Genomic DNA, 24,411 nt, shown 5'->3' with positions numbered 1-24,411 from the left:
TCCCCCAGGCTTCCTCCAGATAACCCCAGAGGGCTCTCCTCAGGCCCAGCGGAAGGGGGAGGTTGGAGGTGAGGTCGACGTCTCGGGGTCGTTCTGCCTCCACACCTCAGGGCTCGACTACGCCACCCAGGAATTGTCCGAAGCGCACCAAGTCTCCTCCACCGAGGAGGGAACTGTCACCATGGTGACCAAGACCACCAAAATCACCCGGCAAATGGTGACTACTGAAACGCGAACAGGTGAATCTTCGGCAACCACGACAACGACTCACCAGCTGACGGACTTCAAGTACTGAGGATGCTGTAATGATATCTTAAATGTCTTTTAACTTTGTTTTTTTTTTTTCTTTGGTGAGGTTGCAGTGTTCTTGTAAGCTCAGCCTGCAACGTGGCGAACCTCGATTAAGTAAAAGTCTTTATTTTATATTTTAATAGGTGAGGTATGAATGTGATGAAACGCATTGACATTTCATCAATCAGCATTATTGTCATTATTACAGCGAACAGAGTAATATATGCTTCCTTTTTTCATTTTAAATGTGACTATTTTCTGTTATTTTTTGAGTTTTGTTAGTTTAGTCCTACTTATTTATCATATTTTGTTTGGTTTTAAAGGTTTCTCTCTGAATGTAAACATGTCGGATTGCTTAATTATTTATTGTTGTTTGTGTGTTTAAAACGGGCTGGAATTAATAATTTACTCACACCAGCATCATGGATTTGACCATGATTTTAAGATGAGTTCAAAATAATTCTTTTTGAACCACTTCAGCACAGGCCAGAGTAATATTTATGTAAATACAACGATATAATTGCTTTTTTGAAGCAGTATCCCTTCAATACGAAATGTAATTATTTTCATATTCACGAAAGTCAGGAGGAGAAATTATATTTTTTGACCTGATAACCTATTTTGTTTGTCTTGACAGAAAAGTGTGAGCTTTTTGAGATTATAGGCTATTCTCATTTTCTGCCATAGTTTTATATTTTAAGCATTTAGCTGGTGCTGTTACCCAGAGATGGTCAGTGAGTGGGCAGGACACTCTGGACTATTTTTCTGCTGTGGGGATCAAACCTGTGACCTTCTGCTTCCAGGTTGCTCTCAAACACTTAGGTCACCCTGCTGCTAAAGTATTTTATATTCATGTTTTTACTGTATACCGCCAGACACCACTGTATATTTAGCGTCAAGATCCACTGCAGGACTGATGCTGATTTTTTGAAACTCAGCTGTGACCTGTGTTGAGTTTCAAAACATCAACATTGATCTGGGAGGAAATTAGGGGATTTAGGGGTGCTGTTGAGTGTTTTAACAAAATCAGTGCAAGGTCACACAAAAAAACAGCTCTCTAAAATGATGTTACTATAAGGCTGCTACAATGACAGCCTGGCTAAGAGTGGCGAGCCTTGATCTTGTACAAAAGCCATCACGTGACAAAATATGTCCTTTAAAGGCAGAAGAGATCAACAAGAGGAGTAAAAGTCTTTAATAATCTGATATTCTTCTGTTTATCATATGAATATTTCTATATACAGAATAACTTTGGATGATAAAATGATTGACAGATTATTAAAACCATTTTAAGTGCCTTTACTCCTTATTTTAAAAAGAATGTATCCTCCATTTAAAGCAACATTATGTAGTAATACATATTTTATGCAATTTGATGTCCCCCCACAGTTTCTGAGTGCTCAACACAACACACAGTATTTACAACACAACTGTTGTAAATACAAACCCCAGGTTTCTGTAACAATTTGCCAGCTGTGATGTCACGTTACGTGCTAACTACAAACAAAACTCGGCATGTCATGACAATGTTAAGTCTTAAAGACTTACAGTATGTCTTGAAGTAAACATGCATGCTCAGGCATTTTTTTGCCATGCAGAAGTAAAATAAAGGGCCAACGTGACTTATCAAAAACTAGCATGTTGACAGCTTTGCTAACGCAGCCAAACATCAAGCAAGTGCAACAACACAAGACGTATAATTAGCAAGTCAGATTTATTTAGAGAAGCTATCACCAGGATCTTAAAGCCAGCCTGAGACTCTTGTCTGGGGCCTCTTGATGTGTAGACCCGCTTATTTTGGTGGAAAAGCGTCAATAGAGGAGCAGAGTGGCTGCGACAGAGAAACCATTCACCCTATTACAAGCTGTTATTTTTACATAATGTTGCTTTAAAGTATAAATTGCATTGAATTGAATGGAGGGAAAAAAAAAGTTGTGCTGTCTTTTAAATATTTATTTTCTTGTCTCTTCACTGAGACATTTAAGTTTCATTCCCAAATGCAGTGCCAACCATTTGAGAAACAAACAGCTGCTTTCTGGCAATAAATGAAAACTTTTTGAAAAACTACTGATTTTATAAACTTCTCATAGCCATTTAGATAACAGTCTCATGGGATACAACCATATGATGAGCTATTTTTTCAAGTGGATGAAAAGCATTTAAGAATGAAGACTTTTTACTTTACTTAGTTTACTTTACTTGGCTGGTAGATGGAATGAAATTGTGTGATAAAATGCATGAAGAAATCCTGACAAATCCCACATATTTCATTAACTTTTAACACAACAGCCCGTTTTTCAGGGCTGGGGTGAGAGTAGTGACATGTCAAGGTAACACACACTGAGTAGTATCTATGTGTACAGAGATTTTTACCTTTCTGGTTTAATCAAGTCCTCAAACTTATTTTAGATTATAAGGGTTTCAGTGCCAAGTGTTTTGTCAAAGCTGCATTGCAGAGGATGTTGGTTATTTACGATGTTACATCAATAAAATGATATTCCCACAAAAATGTCTGAATCAGTTTCCTGATGTCTTGACCTTTCAAAACAGCTTAATTGGTTATAAAAGTTGTGAATTTATTCATCTCTTAGATCAATAAGCACCTTTTGTTGACCAACACATTCAACTGTACTTCAATCTAGCGTATTTATATACATACTGGACGTTATTATATCATTTAAAAACCCACCAATGTGTTTTTCCAGTGTCCCTATGCGAATGAGAATTCCTTCAGCTAAAGCGTACTGGACAGTAACACATCTGATTTAATCTGTACGTCAGCCACTTACCCTCATATCAAAACACCAAGGATAACACTCTTACAACAACTTCCATAATAAATTAATATGCTTTGCTCTGAAACTCTCAAAACCCACAGAGTAGTGTGTGACATGGTGTGATATTATGAATCTTTTTAAATGAATGAATCTGTTTTCCTATGACAACACGATAAATTAACCGGTTAACACAAGAAAACAAGCTCTAATATCTCGACATAACTAATCAGGTAGGGCAGTTCTACAAATAATTTAGGGTTTTAACTTACAACTACCTCATAATTAGCACTTGCAATCTTTTAAATTTGATTTACTAACTCAAAATTGACTCGGAAGGTAAAAATGATGAGATAGCAAGAAGAAATGTTAACATATGTAATGTAGATATAAGCCAATATTGAGGCCAATGCCCAACTTCCATAAGTACACTAACAATTTGTGATGTTGGTGCCCCCTAGTGGTGATGTTAAAAAAGGCAGAGAGATAGAAAATGTTGTTATTCCCATGTTCAGTGCAGCTTTAACATCCCACTTTATAAAATCCAGGTGTGGTCTGTGTTCTAGTTGACAGAGGCTCATGGATGTGCACGAGGACTGATGATCCTCACCTGTACAACACTGCAGGAACATCCTCCGTTACATCACCTTCTTCACCTGATTAAGAAGCAGCACTGAAGGTATTAACTGTAGAGGCACAGCACCGCAGAAGTATTTTCAGGAACGCATTATTCTCACCTTTGAATTAGATCTGAATCAGTCACCAAGAAAAATGAAAGAGAGGAAAACTGTTTTCTGCTGTGGATTAGAGACACACACACAAAAAAAAGCACATGGATGAGTCTTACTGAAAGAGTCCCGGAGAGGAGGGACTTTGGAGGAGAAGGTGATAAACTATGAACACCAGTGCATGACGTCTTCCCATTGTGTGTGTGTGTGTGTGTGTGTGTGTGTGTGTTCTCAATCTACTTATCTGCTGCTGTGATGATGCTGTGCGACGTAGGCTACAAGGGTGAGTGTGTGTGAGGGAAGATTACTGCTGTATGAGGAGTGAACAGTGCCACAGAGCGGAGGGAGGTGAGACTGCAGCGTCACCAGATTCACTTTTACTGTTGTCAGATGATTGAATCACACAGTATCATGTGATGTGACATTGTATAATGCTTAATAACTCAGACTGTAGAAAAAACACCAGGAGGGTGTTGTCTCAACACATCACTATCACACCGGCAGCGGCAGCGACAGCCTCGCTGCTACCCGTATCTTCTGTGAGCAGCACTTTGCAGCATGGATATCTATGATGTATTATATAGCAGCAGATAAGTCTACGGTATACATTTTGTCTGCAGTGATCTGTTGTAACAGGAAGGTTTGGACCGGATCCAGACTCTCTAGCGTCACAATCAACAGCAGCACTTACAAACTTTAGTACTGTCATACAGGACATGAGTGTTGTTATCTCAATGACTGAAGTACATTTCCTGATCTCATGTTGTCCTGTTATTTGGCTGATAAAAAGGTCAAAGGTCACTTTCCCCTTTAGAAATGAAAACACAAGCCAGCCTTGATCGTCGAGAAAAGAGAAAGTGTCAGTTTGTCATTAATCGAGTGAAGACTGTGAAAATAGGTAATTATAAAGACTAGGCAGCCAACAGTCGCATTAGTGACGCTGTCTCGTTGAGCGGTCACCTAAACCCACAACTTAAACGCTGTTGAGCTGCTCCCCTATGATGACAGATGTGTTGTGATTATCTTCTGTTTTAGTTCCTCTTCTGCTCCAAGTTGGCGGCCATGTTGGCATTGGTGAGGTACGTTGAGCAAGACGATGTAGTTCACTGAGCGGTCACATGAAACTAGATGATATTTCACCATCTTAATGACAAACAGCCACATTATTGACTTGGATCATTAGCTTTTTAATTGACGAACATCATATGTGTGATTGACGGCACAATTCAAACAGGATCAGAAACGTATTTGTCTCTCTCTGTTCACTACCATATGAAGTTTCCCTGAAATAAGGTCCTGTGAGGAAATCGGACCGGGCGTGACTTCAGCTCTCTATTAATCCATGAGACATCCCTGAGACTGTCTGCTGTCTGCATCACTGACACTGACACCTGCTGGCTGTTTGCTGGTACTAATGACAGACAAAGACTTTGCCAATTAATTAAGCTGTTTCTTTAAAATGTTACCAATAAATCAACTCTCTCTTTCCATAAACACATTAAGAAAACTCTTTAAACGTACATTACATTCATGAAACCACTTTGTGTTCTGTACACGTGACATCCATTGCACGTCTGTCCGTCCTGGGGGAGGGATCCCTCCTCTGAGGCTCTTCCTGAGGTTTCCTCCATCCTTTTTCTTTCTACTTCTTCTCGTTTTTTTCCCTCGATATAGCAAGTTTTTCCTCACTCGAATCGAGGGTCAAACAGAAGATGTCGTTGCTGCACAGACTGTAAAGCCCACTGAGGCAATGTGCTTGTGATTTTGGGCTATATAAATCAAATTGATTTGATATGAGGCCTCTGGGAGCATGTAGTGTCATGTAAAGCATGTAAAGTCAGATGGATCAAAAACCTTTTTATATGTGCAGCAGATGTAATATTAAGTTTTGTTGGTTTTTTTTTTAATCTCTCTCCCAATGTGGCATGAAAAACCCCGCATACACTTCCGCTGTCCTCGCCTCCTCCTGCCGCCGTGTGGCACGGATCGCTCCTCCTACGTGTGAGTGGGCTGCAAGTCAAATTAGCTCTCCGTCATCCTGCTCGCTGAGCGCACCCGAGGCTACTGCGGTAAGATGCGGCGACGCACGATGCCGAGCCGCGGTGGATGAGATGATGCGCAATGGCCGAGCGAGTGGAGAGACACCGAGGACAGATTGCGTGTGATGCTCGGCTCTGATTCACACGATGGGACAGACCTGGACGCGTGTTTGACGGATCTGTAGCGCTGAAGCTCCGGTGGTGCAGGCCGAGTGGAGGGATGTGGTGGCGCTGATCCCAGAGAAGGATGCTCCAGAGCCCGAGGAGGGTTGAATAGGCTTCTCCTGTAAACAAGCAGGAAGCAGAGAGACGCTCAGTGAAGGACACTTCATCCACAGCCTGGACTGGAGACACCGAGGCAGCGAGTGAGGTGAGAAACCATCAAACCTTTCCTCTCCCATCCAGGACATGGAGGCTGGGGATACTGGTTTTGCTGGTACAGTGTGTGGTTTGGTGGTTCATCTCCATCACACACAGCCTGCTGATATGAGCAGGCTGGCTGTGATATGCCTGCCCAAAGCCTATTTTCACCGCTTATGTGGCGCTTTATTGAGTCACTTTGGGTAAATCCTGTTGACACGAGGAGTGAATTTATGGATTTGTGTCCACCTGTCTCTCATTATCTTTCTTTTCTTTCTCATTTGGTGGTTGTGTACGGCTGATGCAACAACAAATCTAATTGGCAGCAGGGTGGACATGGTGTGAATGCTGGATTTTATATAAAAATAAGGCCCGTCTGTGTAGGAGTGGTATGAAAAGGAGCCACTTGGATTCAAATGTATGACCTTTGACAGACTCACACCCCCTCAAACAGGAGAGCTGTAATCCAGCGAGCCCGACCGAAGACACAAAATCACTTTCATCTGTGTGAAATGAAACATTTCTCTTTTCATCTGCCTTTAATCTGCTTTCTTAATAATCAGAAAATAAAATCATGGCTTGTAATTCTTCCTGGCATATCATATGAAACAATTTACTGATACGTCTGCTTTGGTATTGACGAGTCTTTAATTTCCTCGTTGCAGGTTGTTTTGTGACAGCTGAGTCAGTCCTCAGTGCCAACAGGGAGGGCGGTGAAGCTCTGAAGACGAGCAGAAGAAAACAAACTTCTCAATATCTTCTCTATCACCGGCTCTGACGGCTGCACGTCTGACCTGGACGTCTGTTTTCTTCTTCAGGATACTCTCAAAAGTTACGGAGGGATAAAGAAGCAACAGAAGCACAACTCCAGCTCACCGTCAGGAACACAACGGATTCTGCTTCTTGTTTTTTTTTTTTTTGTTCAAAAACCTCAGACGTCGTCAGGATGAACTGTTAAAACGAGATTAGCAGGAGAGTCAGCTCTCTCTTGCAGGGTCAAGTGAATATTTTCTCATTTGTCGGACAGAATTAGTACGATTGCATCTATTTCAGAATGCGTAGTGTATTTTTTCCTAACTATGATATTTTTACCTTTGAGCTGTCACGCTCTGAATCAAGAGTAGACTCTTGATAGCGCCGCCGCTCCCTCTCACCTGACAGGCTGCATTTTGATAAAGCGTAATCGAGGACAAACAGATCAAACATAAATGAGGCCAACAACAAGCACCATGCTCCAGCAGAACAACAACAACAACTACCCCTGTCTGAACGTGTCAGGCTCCACCCGGGAGATGCTCCAGAAGTGCTCCAGGGCCTCGCTGCCCTTCCCCAGCCGACTGGAACTGGGTCTGGGTGACCTGCCGCTGATCCGGGGCCTCCGAGCCTGGGCCCTGTGCTCCAAGAACCGCCGGAAGGCCGGTGGTCTTCTAGGAGGTGGACAAGCTCCAACAGCTCCTCCTGCAGGCCGTGGAGGGTTGACTTCCTGCCCGAGGCCTGCAGATGTGTACCTGAGCGGGGAGTGGGGTCGGATGGGGTACGGGCTTCCTTTGGGGCTGGACGCTGGGCAGGCTGGGATCGGAGCTTTAGTAACGGTCGCCACTCTGAAGACCTCAGAGGGCAGCGGAAAGACGCAAACTCAATGCCTCTTCCTCCGGACTGAGAAAGGGAGCTGTTTGTACTCGACAGCCAAGCCAGGTTCTGGTGCAGCCTCCAGTGTGGTCGGAGGATGGCTGAGAGGGAAGACAGGAGGAGGGGGAGGAGGAAGCAGAGACACCCCAGCAGGGAGGAGGGATCATGGGCCAGCTCCTCCAGCACAGACCGGAGCAAACCGGGTTAGAGTGCGATCTGGCCGGAGATGGAGGAAGTCCTGCAACGCAGCAGGCCGGGAGAAAACAGGCTTGAGCAGAGAGAGGCAGCAGAGCAGCAGGGAGGATCCTGCTGGAGAAATCACTCTGGAAGAAAGGCAGGAAGAGCGAGACAAAGGAGGCCTGGACAGTAAACAGTTCCCCAGCCCACAGCAGGACATCAGGAGAGCCAGGCAGGAGAAAGAGGGGGCACTCAGAAGTCCCAGATGCTCCCACAATGCTTCTCCCAAAACCTGTACTCAGTGTGGCAGGAGAGCATTGAGGAGGGGAAGCCAGGATGAACACGAGGCAGGTGAAAGTCCAAGAGTCCAAAACAGGCCGAACTGTGAGGTGAGGGGGATGAGGAAGGAGAGGCAAAAGAACGAGGAGGAGGAGGAGGTGGAGGAGGAGGAGAAGGGAGGCCTCTGCAGTTTAGAGTTGGAGTCCTCTAACTCTGTTTTGCCTCTACCAAACCCTGACCCAGAATCAAACCACTTTCACGCAGAATCCCACAGCGGCCGTGATGTCGAAGTCGAGAGCACTGAGCTGAGGACGCAAACCTCCCACAGCAAGGACGACTGTTCAGAGAAAGAGGAGGATACAAACTGCAGCCTTTCTGAGCTGGATACATCAAGACATAGCAGAGATTTTGGTGACAGAAACCCAAGAGGAAATCCATTTGAAGAAATAGAAGCGACTGTAAATGGATTTTCTGATCATGTGGGGGAGCATCAAGACACCGACAAAGGATTGGAGCGGGTGGATGTTGAAGAGGAGGAGGGGAGCGTCAGTCAGACTCCTGATGAGTTCTCAGTTGTATCCAACTGTTACGAGGACGTCTCCGCCTCTACCTGCCCGACCTCCGTCAGCACCGCAATCTCTCCTGAGCCCTCCACTCCTGCAGAGGGCAGCACCTGCACTGCTGACCACGAGAGTTGTGGTGTTTTGAGAGAGCAAGAGGACAGCAAAGAAGATCACCTTGAGGGGTGTCAACAAGGGGCATCAGACTGCAAGATCATGGGCAAAGAGGAACTGGATGTTAACGGATTTAAGCAACAAGAGCCGACCTGCGTGGCTGACGAGGACGACACTGTGAACGAAGACAGAAAACCTCTGTTTGTCTTTGAAAATGTGAAAAACGGTGGCCAGCTAGAGGCGAGAGATGCTTCACCTCTTAGACATGGCGATCCCTCCATCTTTGAGAAAGATGAGGGAATTATAACAGGAAACTGTTGCAACCATAGTACGACTGAGCTTAACGGAGCAGAGCGAGGAGCCTGGCTGGTGTGGGAAAGTAGAGAAGAGGAGTCACAGGAGGAGAATACAGAGCAGAGAGTTAATCCCGAGGAAGGGGGTGAAGCTTCTTGGAGGAGGGAGAGCACCTACGACGAACTGGACGATGGCGATGGTAGAGGTGATGACGACAAAAAACAAAACACCGTGGAGGACATAAATGAAAATACCACACAGGAGGATGATGATGAAGAAGTAAACTGTGCACTTAAAGACAGTTGGGGGTTTCAGGAGTCTGCAGATGGATTGGAGGTTGGAGACACCTGTGGACAAACCAGCATCACCCAAGCAAACGGAGAGACCGGCGCTAACTTCACTAATGTCGCCTGTGCTGATCCCTCCACCTCTCTTGTGCTCTCCCTGGCTAATCCTGCCCCCTCTCTGCCCCCCCTGGGATCCATGGCAACCGGCCTGCCCTGTCTGGAGGCAGAGGAGGAGGAGGAAGAGGAGGAGGAGGAGGTCGAAGGGCTCAGAGTGACGGTGGGAGCTGGAGAAGGAGGCCAGGAAGGGAAGAGGAGGCACGGGAGAGAGCTGGAGCAGCAGGGCGAGGAGGAGAGGGGCTCCACCGTGGCCACTGAGGAAGGGAGGAAAGAGGAGGAGGAGGAGGAGGAAGATGAGTTTGGAGTATTCATGCAGGCGGAGGGAGAGCCGGCCTGGAGCGAGGGATCCACCATGTCTGCCTCAGTGCCTTGTGGGAGCAGAGAGAGTGTTGGTGAGTCTCATGGCTGTTTTTCTTTCTTGCTTTCTTTCTTACTTTCTTTCTCTTTCTCTTTCTCTTTCTCTTTCTCTCCCCCCTGTGGGAGCTTTAGTCAATCTGTCTTTCCGTTTGCAAAATAGGACAGAGGATCTTTTGGTTGAAGTCAACAAAGCACGAGACGTTAAAAGGCTTCAGAAGTAGAGCAGAGTGTTTTAAAGATGTCAGAAACATCCAGATTTAGCGACATAAAAATATCAGCACTTTGTGTGTTGTTTCTGGGGAGTTGCAGCGTCTTAGTGCATTTGTAACCTTTTGTACCGTTTCAGGAATGCATATACCTCCACACACTCTGTTTTAAAGGGCCATACCAGCAGTTTTCCATGTTTCAGCCCATTTGCTACAAGTCACATAGACTCTTCAGAAAGTTAGGACTGCAATTAACAGTCTTGTTCTGTCCTCAACCCAAAGATATTCAGTGAGATATTAGGTAGTCAAGTGTCGCCTTTTTGACTCAATCTTAAGCTTTACGCAATTGTGATGTAACACTGACAAACAATACTGCAGACTTTATATAATGGATTAAGCATCCTGAGGAAGTTTACAACTGTATAGGGTTACATGTGGGACGAGCTATTTCGGACGCTGCTGGATCCGGAAGTAAAAGTCTTGTTCACTTTCCCCATTGACAGCACGATGTGACTCACAGTTGGAGCACCTCTTGGATCCACATGAAACTCTCCCGGTTAAATCAGGAGTACATAAGACGAGCAACTGCGAAAAATACTTTTCTTTAGGAAAAAGTTGAAGGTACAAACTTTTGGCTTAACGCCGTCCCAAAGCGACAGTATTTGATGATCTGGGGTTGAAACTCACAATCAGCTTTCTTTACATTTTGAATCCTGAAATCTTAGGACTGTATAAACTCCTCGAAAGCAAAAATACTAAATAGAAGTGGACTCATTCAGAATACACTATATAACACAATCATGAGGCAGACACACATGCACCTTTGAGTCTTTGTTCCTTTTTGTTTTCCTCTAACAGTCAGTGTTAATCAGTCTTCACGTTCCCTCATTATGCTCCTTTTAGCTAATCACCTAAGCCCAGTTCACACCGAGGGGCCAAACGAGGCTAAGCCGGGGTTTACCCACGATTCATTTCTTCTCTATTTATCCACCTGAACACATTTCTGCAATCATTTGAACATATCGGAGTGTTAATTAGTAAAAGGGGCGGTCTCCATTGAAAGAACATGCTTTGCGTGATTTGAAATGTGTTAAAGGACCATTCCAGTGTTTTTGGAATAGTATAACTTACACTAGTAAAGTGTATTTTTGGCACTTTTAGTGGCCATGCAGATCATTGCGGTTGAATTTACTGAGGTTTGGAAATATTCCCCTCACTCTGGGTAATCCACAGATCTCATAGGGACTGTTTCTGAGGTCATTTTTCAGTGTACACATCTGCACACCTTAAGGAGACAGTTCTCCCCTAAATAAAAGAAAAAACACATTTTTCCTCAGACCTGTGGTGCTGTTTATCCATCTAGATTGTTGTGATGTGAGTTGCTGAGGTTTGGAGATATCGGCTGTAGAGATGTCTGCCTTCTCTCCAACATAATGTCATTACATGGCACTCAGCTTACGGTTTTCAACTCACCAAAAAGTACCTTTGAAAAACTCGTCGGCAATGTCTCTCTCCAGAGATCATGACTCATTACTCAAGAAAATCCATAGACCTTGTTGTGAGCAGTTTCATGTAGGAGCTGTTTTCTTTCTACTGAACTACGTCCTCAAACCGTATCATTGTGCAACAGGAAATGTGCCTCTGGTCAAAGCTCAGGATGTAAACATTAATGGTGTCCTCCTTGGCTGAGCTGTGGTGTTAGTCAGCTAAAATATAGTTCCTACATAAAAAGTTCCTACATGAAACTAAAAACAAGGCCCGTGGATTGAGTAATTGGGGTCATGATTTCTGGGTTTTTTATTTATTTTTGGCACTTTGAGCACCACAAGCAGAGCGCCAGCTAGGTTTTATTATATAGGAGAGAAGGCAGACATGTCTACTGCAGATATCAGGCATGTAGTTTAAACACAGGTTGACGCACTAACACAAATGTAACGTCATGCAGACTTGATATTTTCTGCGATCAAAAATGCGGTCAAGCAATAATAGAAAAATGTAGAGAAGCCAATAGTCGCCTGAAAACTGGAAAGATTCACTAAAAAATGTTGAGCTATGACGTGAAATATATGTGATCTGCAGTAAACTGCCTGAAACATGTTAAACTACAGGTATGATTCATGAATAGTTTTGTCTCTGAGTAAGGTGCTGGACGCTCTCCAGTCAGGAGCTCTCTCCGGTTGACTGATAACACTTTTAATCTTGCGATAAACATGGAGAGTTGTTTCTCGCCCTGATAAAAACCACTTGGCCCTTCAGTGAAATGAGACTCCAGTCTGTCCTGACCTGAATTCCTAACCGATCTTTCGCTACAAAGTATTAATCATTCAGAGCTGGGTTAAGGGAGGGTGGAGGAGGCAAACAGGGCCTGGGACTCTAAGCCCCTTTTAGCCTCAGGTTATGGGGCAAACGGATGAAAGTCACACAAACACACACACACACAATGAAGACTGAAGTATCTGATAGACACATCATGCAACGTCTGAGTAATAGAAGGTAATGTATGAAGGCGTTCAGGCAGCAGGCATCAAAGAGAGACAAATATTCACTGACATGTTTCCTCGCAGCGAGACGTCGCAGTGAGACTAAGTCAAACACACAAACACGGAGACTCCTGGTACAGCAGGTAACTCTTCAGCAACAGCAGGCAGCACACAACACAATCAGACACAAATATTCACCAAATGTCAGGGTTTGGGTGGATACATATCCAGTACTAGGGCCGGGTGGTATATCGACTTTTTCTGGTATATTGGTATATTTTCAAAACCAGCTAATTCCTTCAGTGCAGTGTTGGTTGAGTCGGTCGTCCATGAGGTCATCTGATTGAGGTCAGAGCTGCTGGAAACGTGACAGCTACTCACAACACACACCACAACACTAACAGGGACATCTACAGCAGACACTGTACTATTAACTGTGTGTGTGTGTCTGCAAACAGCACTTGGAAACCACGCCATCACCGGGGAGTCGACCCACTGGACACCAGGCTGGACGGACAGCTCGTTCCACCAATCAGACGACAGCTGGACAGCCTTTCCTCAGGATTTGTCGGATGAACGTCGGGACGTCGTGGGACAGTGGTGGCCGACCAGCGCTGTGGAGGAGAGCAGAGGCCGACTGCTGACCAATCAGAACATGGTACAGTTGTTCTTCTGTGCTCAGCCTTCAGATCTTCTTTCTGTCTGACAGATTATCTGACCGGATCATCATTACTGTGTCAGTGTGTTGGAAATTACTGGCTGTGAATGCCTGAGTGCAGCTGTTGTATCATCAACATGTGGTGTAGAGTGTATTCAAAGAGTCATTTGTGTGATTAGTCCCCTATGGATCATATAGTAGATTGAGTGTACAGATGAAGCGAGTTCTCCACCAGTTCAGCGTTGCACTACAAAACCTTGTTGGTGTCACAAAAAAGATCAAATTGGTGCAGCAGAAGATATTAATAGTTTTTATACTGCAATACAGCTGCAGCGAATGTCTGTTACCACACCAGTTTTACTCTTTTAGCCGTTCAGTAGTTTCATTCGCTGTGTGAGCAGCTGGGCGATGCATTTTGGTAGCGCTGCGTTGCGTTTCGAGAGACGGTGCGTCCCATTGCCCACCCCTATTTGCATAAAGTCGAGAACTAGGATACTTTATGCAAATTAATGGCGTCCAGCATGACTTTTCACATCTGGAAACTCCTGAAAACTATAAAAACTAACCGTTGTTTAGTTCAAATGAAGACACATTCTGCAGCTGTTTGGCACGAACACATTTCAGAGAACTTTTATTGCAATACACAAAACCGTTTTCAAACAGGCCACCATGTTGGTCCGGTTTGGTATCCTAGAACAGAAAGCCCACGAGTGCGCAACAGTCCCGTCTGATAAAAAGATAAACTGATGTTGTTCCATTTATTCTGATTCCTTCTCAAAACCTGGCGCCTACATTAGCTCACTTCACTCAGACAGATTGTTTTCAGAAACAGTCTTCAGACTTTGTTTTGTAAAATCAGCTCAGAAAAAAGATAAACTGTGCCATCAGTCTACTAATCCACAGATTTCCATGTCACTTACTTTTGTCTACTATGTGAGAGTCTTAAAACTCATTAAGTGTTTTAGCTCAACTTTTAGCTCCCAAAATTACTTTTAATTCCTCCAGAACAGGTGTGTTAGATTTCCAAAGACAGATACGAGCCGACAGCATGATGATAGCTCATGAACGCGCTAGTTTGTTGATCTGGCTGCGTTGCTTCGTGGTCTGTTGGCACCACCATCACTGTGAGAATGTGCATCTCTGTGGTGGATTCCTGTAGAAATGTTGGAGAAGCCCTTGTTCTTTTAAATCTGACGTTTACTATCGTTGTTTTAAAAACTGCTGTAGCTATCGTGAAGTTGGGTCCAAAATTGTGAAGTCGAAGAAGAACTCTCAAACTACAAAATCGCTCCAGACGTCACCAATGACTGTTTAAAAGTAACTTTTCTGTCTAAATTCTCTCACTTGTTCAATTTTGGGAAGATACTCTTTGGTTCAGACATTATTTTAAAATTGGTAGCAAGCACATCATACTTTTGGGCTTTAGCTGGCCTTCTGTTCAGCCCTCGGGCTCAGTATGAGTCTGGACTGTATTTTTTAAAGTATGAGTCTGACCAAATTGTTTGCAATTACTGATGCTGAGAATCTGACAGGAAATCGACGATCCCAAAGTGCCGGTGGTAGCGGCAGATCCCCCGGGCCGCTAATGTTGGAGGCAGATTGAAAGTGAAACGTGCTCCAAAGTGAAATATTGCTTCAATAAAACAGGTGCATCTCAGTCACAGCGGTGGTGCCGTTCCAGTGTTTCTAATACGGTCTCATCCGAGCAGAAAAACGACTTTAAAAGTGAAATGATGACCTACAAATGTAGGATGTTTTCTTTCACAGCAGGTCAGCACGAACCTCAAATGACTGTAAGAATATTTGAATAAAGACATCCACTGAGAGGTATTTGAGCTAGATTTCATGATTTCATAATTTGAGCTGTGAAAACACTTTCCTGTCCTCACTTAACATCCAGCTGAGGCCTGAATGTGTTGACAGACTGGCTGAAGGTCCCCTGAGGCTCTAAAGTAAATCAATAACAACGATAAACCTACAGTACATGAGATGTTTATGAATCCAGACCACTATATTTTATCCTAGATGTGTCCAATATAAACTGGTTATGCATTATTTCAGTCAGTTGGTGCATCATTTCATGCGTGCGTCCAGTTGAAGCCCCTTCTTTTGATCAGAATGAAACAAAGCCACAGAAAGCAAAAGCCCTCCTGCCGGTGAAAATCAATTCTGCTAAAACATGAATTGTCCTGAGCTCGTGTGGCTGTTTGTGCAAATATATTGACTGTCACTCTCAGTAAGACTTTAGATGGATGTGTGCAGGCCCCTTCTGATGGGAGGTGGGGTGACATTAATATCACCTTTATTGCTCAGGGATTATAATCTATATGGAGCTCATATGTCTGTGAAACTGCAGTGTATCTCACTTTTTATATATGAAGCTGAGTTTCATCAGCTTCATCAGCACACTAAGTGAAGAGTTGGGCTGCAATTTAAGATTATTTTCATTGTCAAATAATCTGTAAATTATGTTCTCGATTAATCGATCAGTTGGTCTATAAAACATCAGAAAATGGTGAAAAATGTTGATCAGTGTTTCCCAAAGCCCAAGATGACATTCTCAAATGTCTTGTTTTGTCCACAACCCAAAGATATTCAGTTTACTGGCATAGAGGAGAAAAACTGTAATGTAATTTAATTTCACATCATTCTGGACCATTATTATCACCACATCTGTGTAGGGGAAAATGAAAAAGGTAGAGCAGACAATAAATTACAGCATCCTAAGAGCTTCATGATAAAATTGGCTAACAAAGTCCACTAGAGGACCAACTACAACCATCAGATCTGAGAAAAACTCTTTTAGTTAGTTTTGATGCTCTTACATTGATTTTACATTCATCTGGCTAAAGTGGAGCTGAAAACAGCTTGAAGTGCTGCGCCTCAGGCTTGTAATGGTATGGAAATAAGGATTACAGATAAATAATGACCATAAAATAATGTTAAATTAATACAGAGCCTCGCAGTGATGACACTCACATATCACTGTCTGTTACAGAAGCAGCTCCTGTAATCAGCCAGTGGCTAAAATGCTCCTGACTTTTATTATGAAAGAGGAGGGACAATATTTTATCACACACCTCATACTGTTATATTGATCCTGTCTGAATGGGGCTTAAGTTCTTCAGATGCTGAAGAACTTAAGCCCCAATAATGATTATTTTCATTATCAAGAAATCTCCTGAATATTTTTACGATTAGTTGATTAGTTGATTTATCATTTAGTCTATAAAATCTCTGGAAAACTGTGACATGCTCATTACAGTCTCCCAGAGTCAAGATGATCAATCAGATCTTCTGACAGATGTTTGCATGAAAAATGACTGAAACAATTACCAGGTTTTCAAAATAGTGGGTGATTAATTTTCTTTCAATCAGCTAATCAATCAATCGACTTATCGTCGCAGCTCTTAAACTCTTAGACGCATGAATCAACACCTTGATCCAAATGGGTTTTTTTTTTTAAAAACATGATCTTCCATGACCTTTTTCTTCCAGTTTCCTGTTACCATGGAAACGCAGCCCATCCCGACATAACCCCGGGGGTTGGGTGACTAAGTTTTTAGACTTAAAATTAGTCAGTATTTTGTAACTCGCATTAGACCGGTCGACGCTCTCAGAGCTTTTTTTTTCTTTTAAAAAGCAGCCGGCAGTGAGAGCAGAGTCTCCCGGTGGACGTTCACCGCAGTGGAAAGATGCAGATGAAAAATGAGCTCTGCCCAGAGCTGCAGTGGAGGAGAGTGTCGGGAGAAAACTGGTTTTCAAATGAGTTGTTTCATATGCTAATGGTGCCACGCAGAGACGTTTTTTTTTAAAAATCAAGTATTAACTTCAGATGTGATGAGCTGAAGAGGTTTGGGATGAATCTATCTGGATCACGGATGCATCATGTCTGTGGGTGGCATGTTTCAGGCTCCAAGGGACAGTTCACTCAGTCGTTATCTCCTCCCCCTGCGCCGGTGGAAAGTGATGTTTCATAGTCCACAGCAAAACAGTGTTGCAGCATTCTGCTAAACAGCTGAAGCAGCTGGAGACTTGTTTAAAAAAACATAAACAACAAATCAAACATAAAATGGCTCCATACAGCTCATTAATCCAAGCGTCCTGAAGCCTAGAGAGCCCAAATTGATTTGAAAAGACGTGTGGACACCCTGAAATCTTGGATTACGTCTGATGAGCTGTATGGGACCATGTCATGTTTTTTCTGTTGCATTTCTTTTTACTTTCCATCAGAAACTATACTGACAGACGAGGTGTCTTTGTGTCTCCTGTAGGCGGCTGTCTTTGCCGAAGCCTTCCCCTCGCTGCCTGCTTCGTCCTCCAGTGACCTCGATGCTGTTCCCACACTGACCCAGCTCCTCAGGGGCAAAGCCAGCCAGGACCAGGGGTGAGCTGAGCCCACTGTGTGTGCATTAACACACCCAAATCTTTGTGATTTACTGTATATGAATTGATCTGCTGCAGCATTTACTGGCCTTGTTGACACATTCCTCTGATTTGTAACAGGATATATGAGATCCTGCAGGATAATCTCACGTGACAGGCTTGTAATCAGCTGTAGGAGGATGACACGGAGGATTCTCTTCTGTCTCAAGCTCATTTCTACTGCAAATCTTATCTTGACTACGACTTAAAAGCAGCAACAGTAGAGCAAGTTAACCTGAAGTCTAATGATAAACAAGAGAAGAAACATTTGTCTTCTATTGTGGGATATTTTATCTTTATTAAGGGAAAATTCCCTCATAAATCCACTCAGACTTCTGGTTATATTCAAGTGGGAAGACACATTTTTCATCACGAGAATTAACATTTTCTACAACAGGAATAAACTCAAATTGAAACTAAAATGTATTTTGGTCAGAAAATAATGATACAGTGAGAATTTGGGATGATGGAAAATGTTATTTTACAGACAGAAAAGGTGTCGGCTGATGCTTATTGTCCCTACTCTTTTTCAATCAATCCTGATCCTTTCTTTCTTGTAAAGGTAATAATTTGTTTTTGAACATAACAGATGCTGATTCAAATCTTCCAGGTATCTGACTTTTAGATAAACTACCAAATTGATTTGTTTGTGGTGTAATTGGATGAAATAATCAAGTTTGAATGGAGCCAGCTGAATCATCAATATGCAACATGTGCCACTAAACAGAGGTTTACACACAGTATGTATGTATAGTTTATTACTTTACCCACTGTATCCACTTTTGTGAGTTTTCAGTGTCTTGGAGAACATTTCCGCATGTTTACGTACAGTGTTACGGCTTTCTGTGCTTTCATCCAAGCCAGAGTTGTGACGTGGAGTTTATGGGAAGAACAAATACATGCGTTGATGTTTCATTATAAATCCCATCTTGGATGTAAGCTGGTTGTGTGGTGCTGTGTGGGGAGATACACCAGGTTTTTGAAAATGTGGCCACCGAGTGGTTAATGTGGTGAACTGCAAGCTGGAGGAAGACCGTTCTGAAAACTGTTTAGTATTCATCATCACAGGCCTGTGGTGGCCCTGATATCAAATCACAATGGCAAATAACAAGAAACAAGAAAGTGCGAATCAAATTAACAAAAGAGAAAACATGACAACAAATAGGGACGACAGAGCAGAAACCACAACAGCAGCAACGTCTACCAGGAGCGATCGATATGATATGATTCATGATGTTTTCAGTAAGTTAACCACGTACGTTATGTGTCTCGATCTATCCAAGTAGTTGTTTTTACAGATGTGTTTGTGCCTATGGCGCCTTTACTTCCTGTTAAAACGATGGACAGTGAGTCCGTCCAATCAGCGACGACACTTGTAGATAGCAGGTACCAACATTTTCCGGTAGAGGTTACTGTCTTTGTGAGTTCTGATTTTATTTTTGGCACGTTTTCCCTTTTTTTAAATTGATTTCGATTTGTTTTTGTGCTTCGTTATTTGCCGTTTACCAATTTACACTTCAGGGCAGCTGTACATGTCAAGCCGTAGCGTGTTTGATGAGACATTTGTGTACTGGAGCAGCCAGTTTCCATTATTCATTATTCATAAACAAAATAATTAATAAACAGTTCTCAGACAGAATTTACACCATCAAGTCATGCATAAATCATCTAAGGACATCCCTCAGAACATGGAGGATGTGTTGTGGGGGTTTATCTGATTCTTAAGCTCCACTGAAGAGTTGGTACAGAAAATAAAGTTAAAATATAAAGTGAAATGTTTATTTTTGTCCTGCACAGTTGAGCTTCAGCTCTCCAACTTTAAAACACGTTGACCTCTTTACGCAAAAGTTGAGGAAGTTAACTTAAAGTTGATATAGATTCAAAAGAGAAAGTGTTGTTTTACACACATTTCACATTTAATACTGAATTTAATCATTTAAAACAAACTAATCTGACACCGTGACGCTGTTGAATCATTGCTTCTCGTGTGTGTTGTCCGTGTTTGACCCGGCAGCCTGTTGGACAGTTTCCACGACTTGAACAAAATGATTTGCCAGAGATACAAGAGAGCTAACGGCGTGTCTCGTGACCTCCTGCTGAAGACTTTACACCTGGAGCAGCCGCACACTGTGAGTACAGACTGTCAACATTCACACTGACAAACATTCACAGTGCAGCAGTTTTTAGAAAAAACAAAGTCCGTCTCGATCACTTGGTCCACATCAGGTTGAGGTGTCAGTCGAATGTTACAGTAAACGCTCTCTCTCTACACTCTCATGCTTTCTACACATAACTTCGTGCAGGGGAATAAGCACAGAGCGCTCAGTGTTCACTTTCAATTTGTGAGGCTTCAGCGTCGTTAAATGAAATGCGTCAGCGGAGCCTTAACAGCGTGTAAAATGAACTGATAGTTCTGTTTGACTGACGGCCCCGAGAGCTGCAGCTTCAGTCAAATTAAGTGACGCCGTTACATGCAAAACACTCCTCACACTTCACAGTCGTAGATAAATGAACGGAGCGGGCGGGCCGGTCGCACAGTTGAACCAAAGCATTCTGGGAAAATACACAGCACCTGCACGGTATGTAAATGTGTGGTCTACTGCTGAAGGGAAGCAGAGCAGGTAATACCACGCTGTGAGAAAGGCTCCTTTACTCATTGTGTTATCTGTTAATCTTGTCTTCTCTCAACTTAATTACTTTATTTCATGTTTTATGTGTTAAACATAGAATATTGTAAGAATAGAGGCCACTAGAGCTCGACAGTTTCCATATAAAAGGTTTCATTTGTGAGATAATATCAACATCTTAATCTTCATGTACGTGTGATAAACCGCTGATAACATCTCCTTTGTAGCAGTGTTAGTAAATACAGTAAATTTAGTTCGAAGTAAGTGCTTTAAAACACACACACACACACACTCACACACACAAAACAGACGAGGAGGAAAATAATGAGAAACAAAGAGGGTAAAGAGAGAGGAGAGAGACACACACAGCTTGAGGCAGACGGACATAATTAATCTGTGGATTATAATTTTATTAATTGATTACATTATGTAATCAGTTGTCAGAATTAATTAAGAATGGCCTCAGCCCTGAGGGGGCATCTCTAAATAGTTTTTGTTTAAAGCACAAAAATCTTCCAGGTGCGTTTTCTGTCCACCAATAAATTGATGAATAAACTTCTCACTTCAGCACTTGTGGAGGAAACCGCCGGCTCTGATGTCACATCTGCATCACTGTGTTCTTATCTCTGCAGGAAAGCAGACCAGCTCCCCGGACAGTCAATCGCCGCCTCTCCCCCGGCCTCCCCTCGGCCAATCAGCACGCTCAGAACGCTGCCGCTAAGCGACGGCTGTCGTATGACTACAACAGAAACATCATGGAGTAAGTGTGCGGCCTCAGCTCTGGTTGGACTGTGATTCGCCAGGTTTTAGAGACTCTGGATTCACAACATGTCGACTATCTGCTCGTCAAACACTGACTGACCCTCTGACTCTTTGCACACTCCCTGCTTATTTAAGCCTGAGCCAGTGAGAAGACGTGACCTGGATGAAAACGGAGCGACTCACTTCAGTTCACTTCACTGCTGTCGATGTAAACTGGTGGAGTGTTTCCATTACACATATGCCACCGTGTTCCCACCAACATCCTCCCATCTTCATTCTCCTTCTCGAACCCTGATTACAGCAGGTTGTCAAAGAGTGTTTGGAGCGCGATGACCTGCAGTTACAAGTTATTCATCATCATGTTGTTCCTGTTATTTTATTGGCTGAGAGGATTTACATTGTACCTAAATAGAAATCATTCTGTGTCACAGCTGCTGTTTTGGCAGAAACTGTCTTACTGGGTTGAGACGAACAAAAACACTGACTTGCAAGGAACTAACTCAGACACATAAAAACATGTATATCACATGATTTCTGCTTTCATTCATGATTTTGGAAGGTCAGCATGCTTGCTAGCTTATCTGTATTGAAATAGGCACCAATGGCCACGTGAACATGCAGTCAGCTCGGCTGCTGTAACTAGCAGACCTCACTTTTTACCCACTCCCCTCTTCCTATCTTTTGCTTCTTGCGAATATTCTTATCCAAAATATTTTCTTTGCTCCACAACTTCAATATTTGTCCTCTAAGTTAACCAATAAGATGGTTTTCTCCTTCTACAGCAGCTCTGACAGTAGAGCTGATGTGAGAGCGAAGGACTCCAACAGTTCAAGATGACAATTGACATTAAATTTGCGCTTTAGAATAACAGTTATTTAGCACTGAGCTGCATAGTCATTTATATTTCCCACAGAATAAGTCACTGTGAACGAGCCATGCATGCGGCAATTTTGTATTACTTAAAGAACAGTTCTCTCAAAAATGAATATTCAGTCGTTATCTCCTCCCCCCGCCATGCTGATGGAAAGTCAGGTGAAGTTTCATAGTCCACAAAACATTTGTGGAGCTTCGCAGCAAAACAGCATTGCAGCACTTAGCTGGTGACTTGTTTTAAAAAGTAGAAAACAATGTAAAAAACAACAACATAAAATGGCTCCATACAGCTCGTCCAGTGTAATCCAAGTCCCTCCTTCATGCCAAAGTGTTTTCTGTAGATGCTAAGCTAAAAACGTTAGCAGGCACCCCCATCTAACGTGGGTGCATGAGTTTGGGTGTAAATAACATCTTTTCAAATCAGTTTAGGATTTTCTGGCTTCCAGAGACTTGGATTATTCTGGACAAGCCGTATGGAGCCATTTTATGTTTGTTGTCAGTTGTTTAGCAGAGTGCTGCAGCTCTGATTTGCATGTCGGAGTGTGGATGAACGGCCTGAGGGCCTTCAGGAACGGGTTCATGGGAAACATTTTTGGAGAAGGCTTTGTCCTCGGTGGGGTCTTTGTCACTGGACAAAGAGAGCAGGGAATACTTCTGGAGCACAGGGAGATTGAGGAGATAAAGTCAACACCAAAGACGCCATCAGAGCTGCCAGGAGAAATTCACAAGAACTTAATTCTTGATGCTTTTGTTGGATAAGAATCTCATATCTGTTTAAAAAAAACAACATTTTCTTGACAATCCAACATCTTTCAGAACAGAGAAAGTCTAGGATCATATAACAGATATGAAACTGATCATATAAATGTTACAGTGAGTATCACGGGACAGATTTAATGTTTGTGGTGTTAGAAAACAACCAGAACATTTTGTGGACTACACAACTTCACCTGACTTCACATGAGCGGGAGTAGATTATCGGTGAACTGTTTCTTTATTGCCAAATCTGACAATTAAAGCTTTCAGAAAATCTATTTAAAGTTACATCCACCTGATATGAATGTCACTGTAAATCTTTAGCCAGCCGCTCAGAAATGCTGTTTTTGTTTTGCTAGGAAAAAAAAACAGGCAATGACATTATGATCCTTTTTGGTGGCTCGAACTTGTAACTGCTGGGAATCTTTATTCAAACATGACGTGTCATCTGTCAGTTTTCTCCCCTACAGCAGAAACCTGCGGTGTAAAACGCTGCGTGGACGCCGACAAATCTCTACAGATCCCAACGTCAGCTGGATTCTTGCAAAAGTCAAAGCTCAGTCTTGTTTTTGAATGATAGAAGTAAGAGAAAATCATGTGATCACACTGGAGGTCAAGTGTTATTTTTACCTGCAGAATGAGTCTTACATTTTTAATTTACATTTTGCAAAATGATGCATGTGCTTTCATTGTGTATTTGCGACAGAAAAAAAGCCAATGACGGACAGGAATGAGTCTTCAAATTGTTTTGGTTCCTCAGAGAAACAAGTTTGTCTTCCAGTTAGTGCCAACAGGAACACCAATGAAAGTGCCAATGTTTACGAGGTTACAGAAGCAGAGCAGACACATTCAGGAGGAAACGTCGCCTCCTGTTTCTCAGACACACTCTGAAGTGGACTCACAAACATCTGGCACACGATGTTCTTCTCTTTTCTGTCTTTGCCTTTCTGTCTGGCTCCCCGGCTGCCTCTCTCCTCTTTCAGTACACTCACAGTTGAGTCCACTTCACGGGCAAAACTTGAATCTAGCTGCCAATCAAAACAATGTTTTTACGAGAATATTGTTCACATTCTGACCATGTCAACGATGCACTGTACATCTTTGATTTACACATAATATTACATAGCGTCACCCCGGAAAGTTTATTTCCCTGTATAGTCCACTCGTCAACTCGATCATTTGTGATGATGTTCAGAAAGAATCGTGTGTGTGTGTGTGTGTGTGTGTGTGTGTGTGTGTGTGTGTGTGTATGTGTGTATGTGTGTATGTGTGTGTGTGTGTGTGTGTGTGTGTGTGTGTGTGTGTGTGTGTCCCATATGTGCAAAATTCCTGAAAAAGAAACATATTTTCTGATCTGTTCAAATGAGGGAGAACGAGTTGTCGCCTTGTTAACTGATGTAATAAAACGATACTGTGTGATGGCCGACAGCTTCCTCGTGACGTTCAGAAGTATGTGACATGTTCGTTTTATAAAACGCTCGTACTGTTGCCACATTACAACCTGGGAAGCACTAAAGAGGGTGAAAATCAGCACATATGCACATAACTTGTTGATTTAAATCTGATTATGTTTCTATAAAGTGGCAAGAAGGGAATATGATTTTTTTTTTGAGTGATG

At 42.8% G+C, this 24,411-nt stretch overlaps 2 protein-coding genes across 2 annotated transcripts in view; both read left to right on the top strand.

Annotated features, from left to right (window-relative positions):
• The window catches only part of prx (periaxin), a 50,917-nt gene extending 48,123 nt beyond the window's left edge, over positions 1-2,794 (top strand). The window contains exon 9 of the mRNA XM_084351188.1: positions 9-2,794. Within this exon, the coding sequence (XP_084207314.1) occupies positions 9-295 (287 nt within the window). The 3' untranslated portion in view covers positions 296-2,794. The remainder of the gene's footprint in view (positions 1-8) is intronic.
• Positions 2,795-5,822: 3,028 nt separating this feature from the next.
• LOC311256294 (uncharacterized protein) lies at positions 5,823-24,217 on the top strand. The gene is made up of 6 exons (XM_084351192.1): positions 5,823-6,202; positions 6,858-10,041; positions 13,151-13,350; positions 17,625-17,737; positions 19,790-19,904; positions 21,035-24,217. The coding sequence occupies exons 2-6, from the start codon at positions 7,401-7,403 to the stop codon at positions 21,164-21,166; spliced, it is 3,201 nt and encodes a 1,066-aa protein (XP_084207318.1). The 5' UTR covers positions 5,823-6,202; positions 6,858-7,400; the 3' UTR covers positions 21,167-24,217.
• Positions 24,218-24,411: the final 194 nt, after the last annotated feature.

Source organism: Pagrus pagrus (assembly GCF_965226575.1).
Source record: "Pagrus pagrus genome assembly, chromosome: 4".
Taxonomy (NCBI): Eukaryota; Metazoa; Chordata; class Actinopteri; order Spariformes; family Sparidae; genus Pagrus; species Pagrus pagrus.
This window is presented reverse-complemented; position numbering and strand designations above follow the sequence as displayed.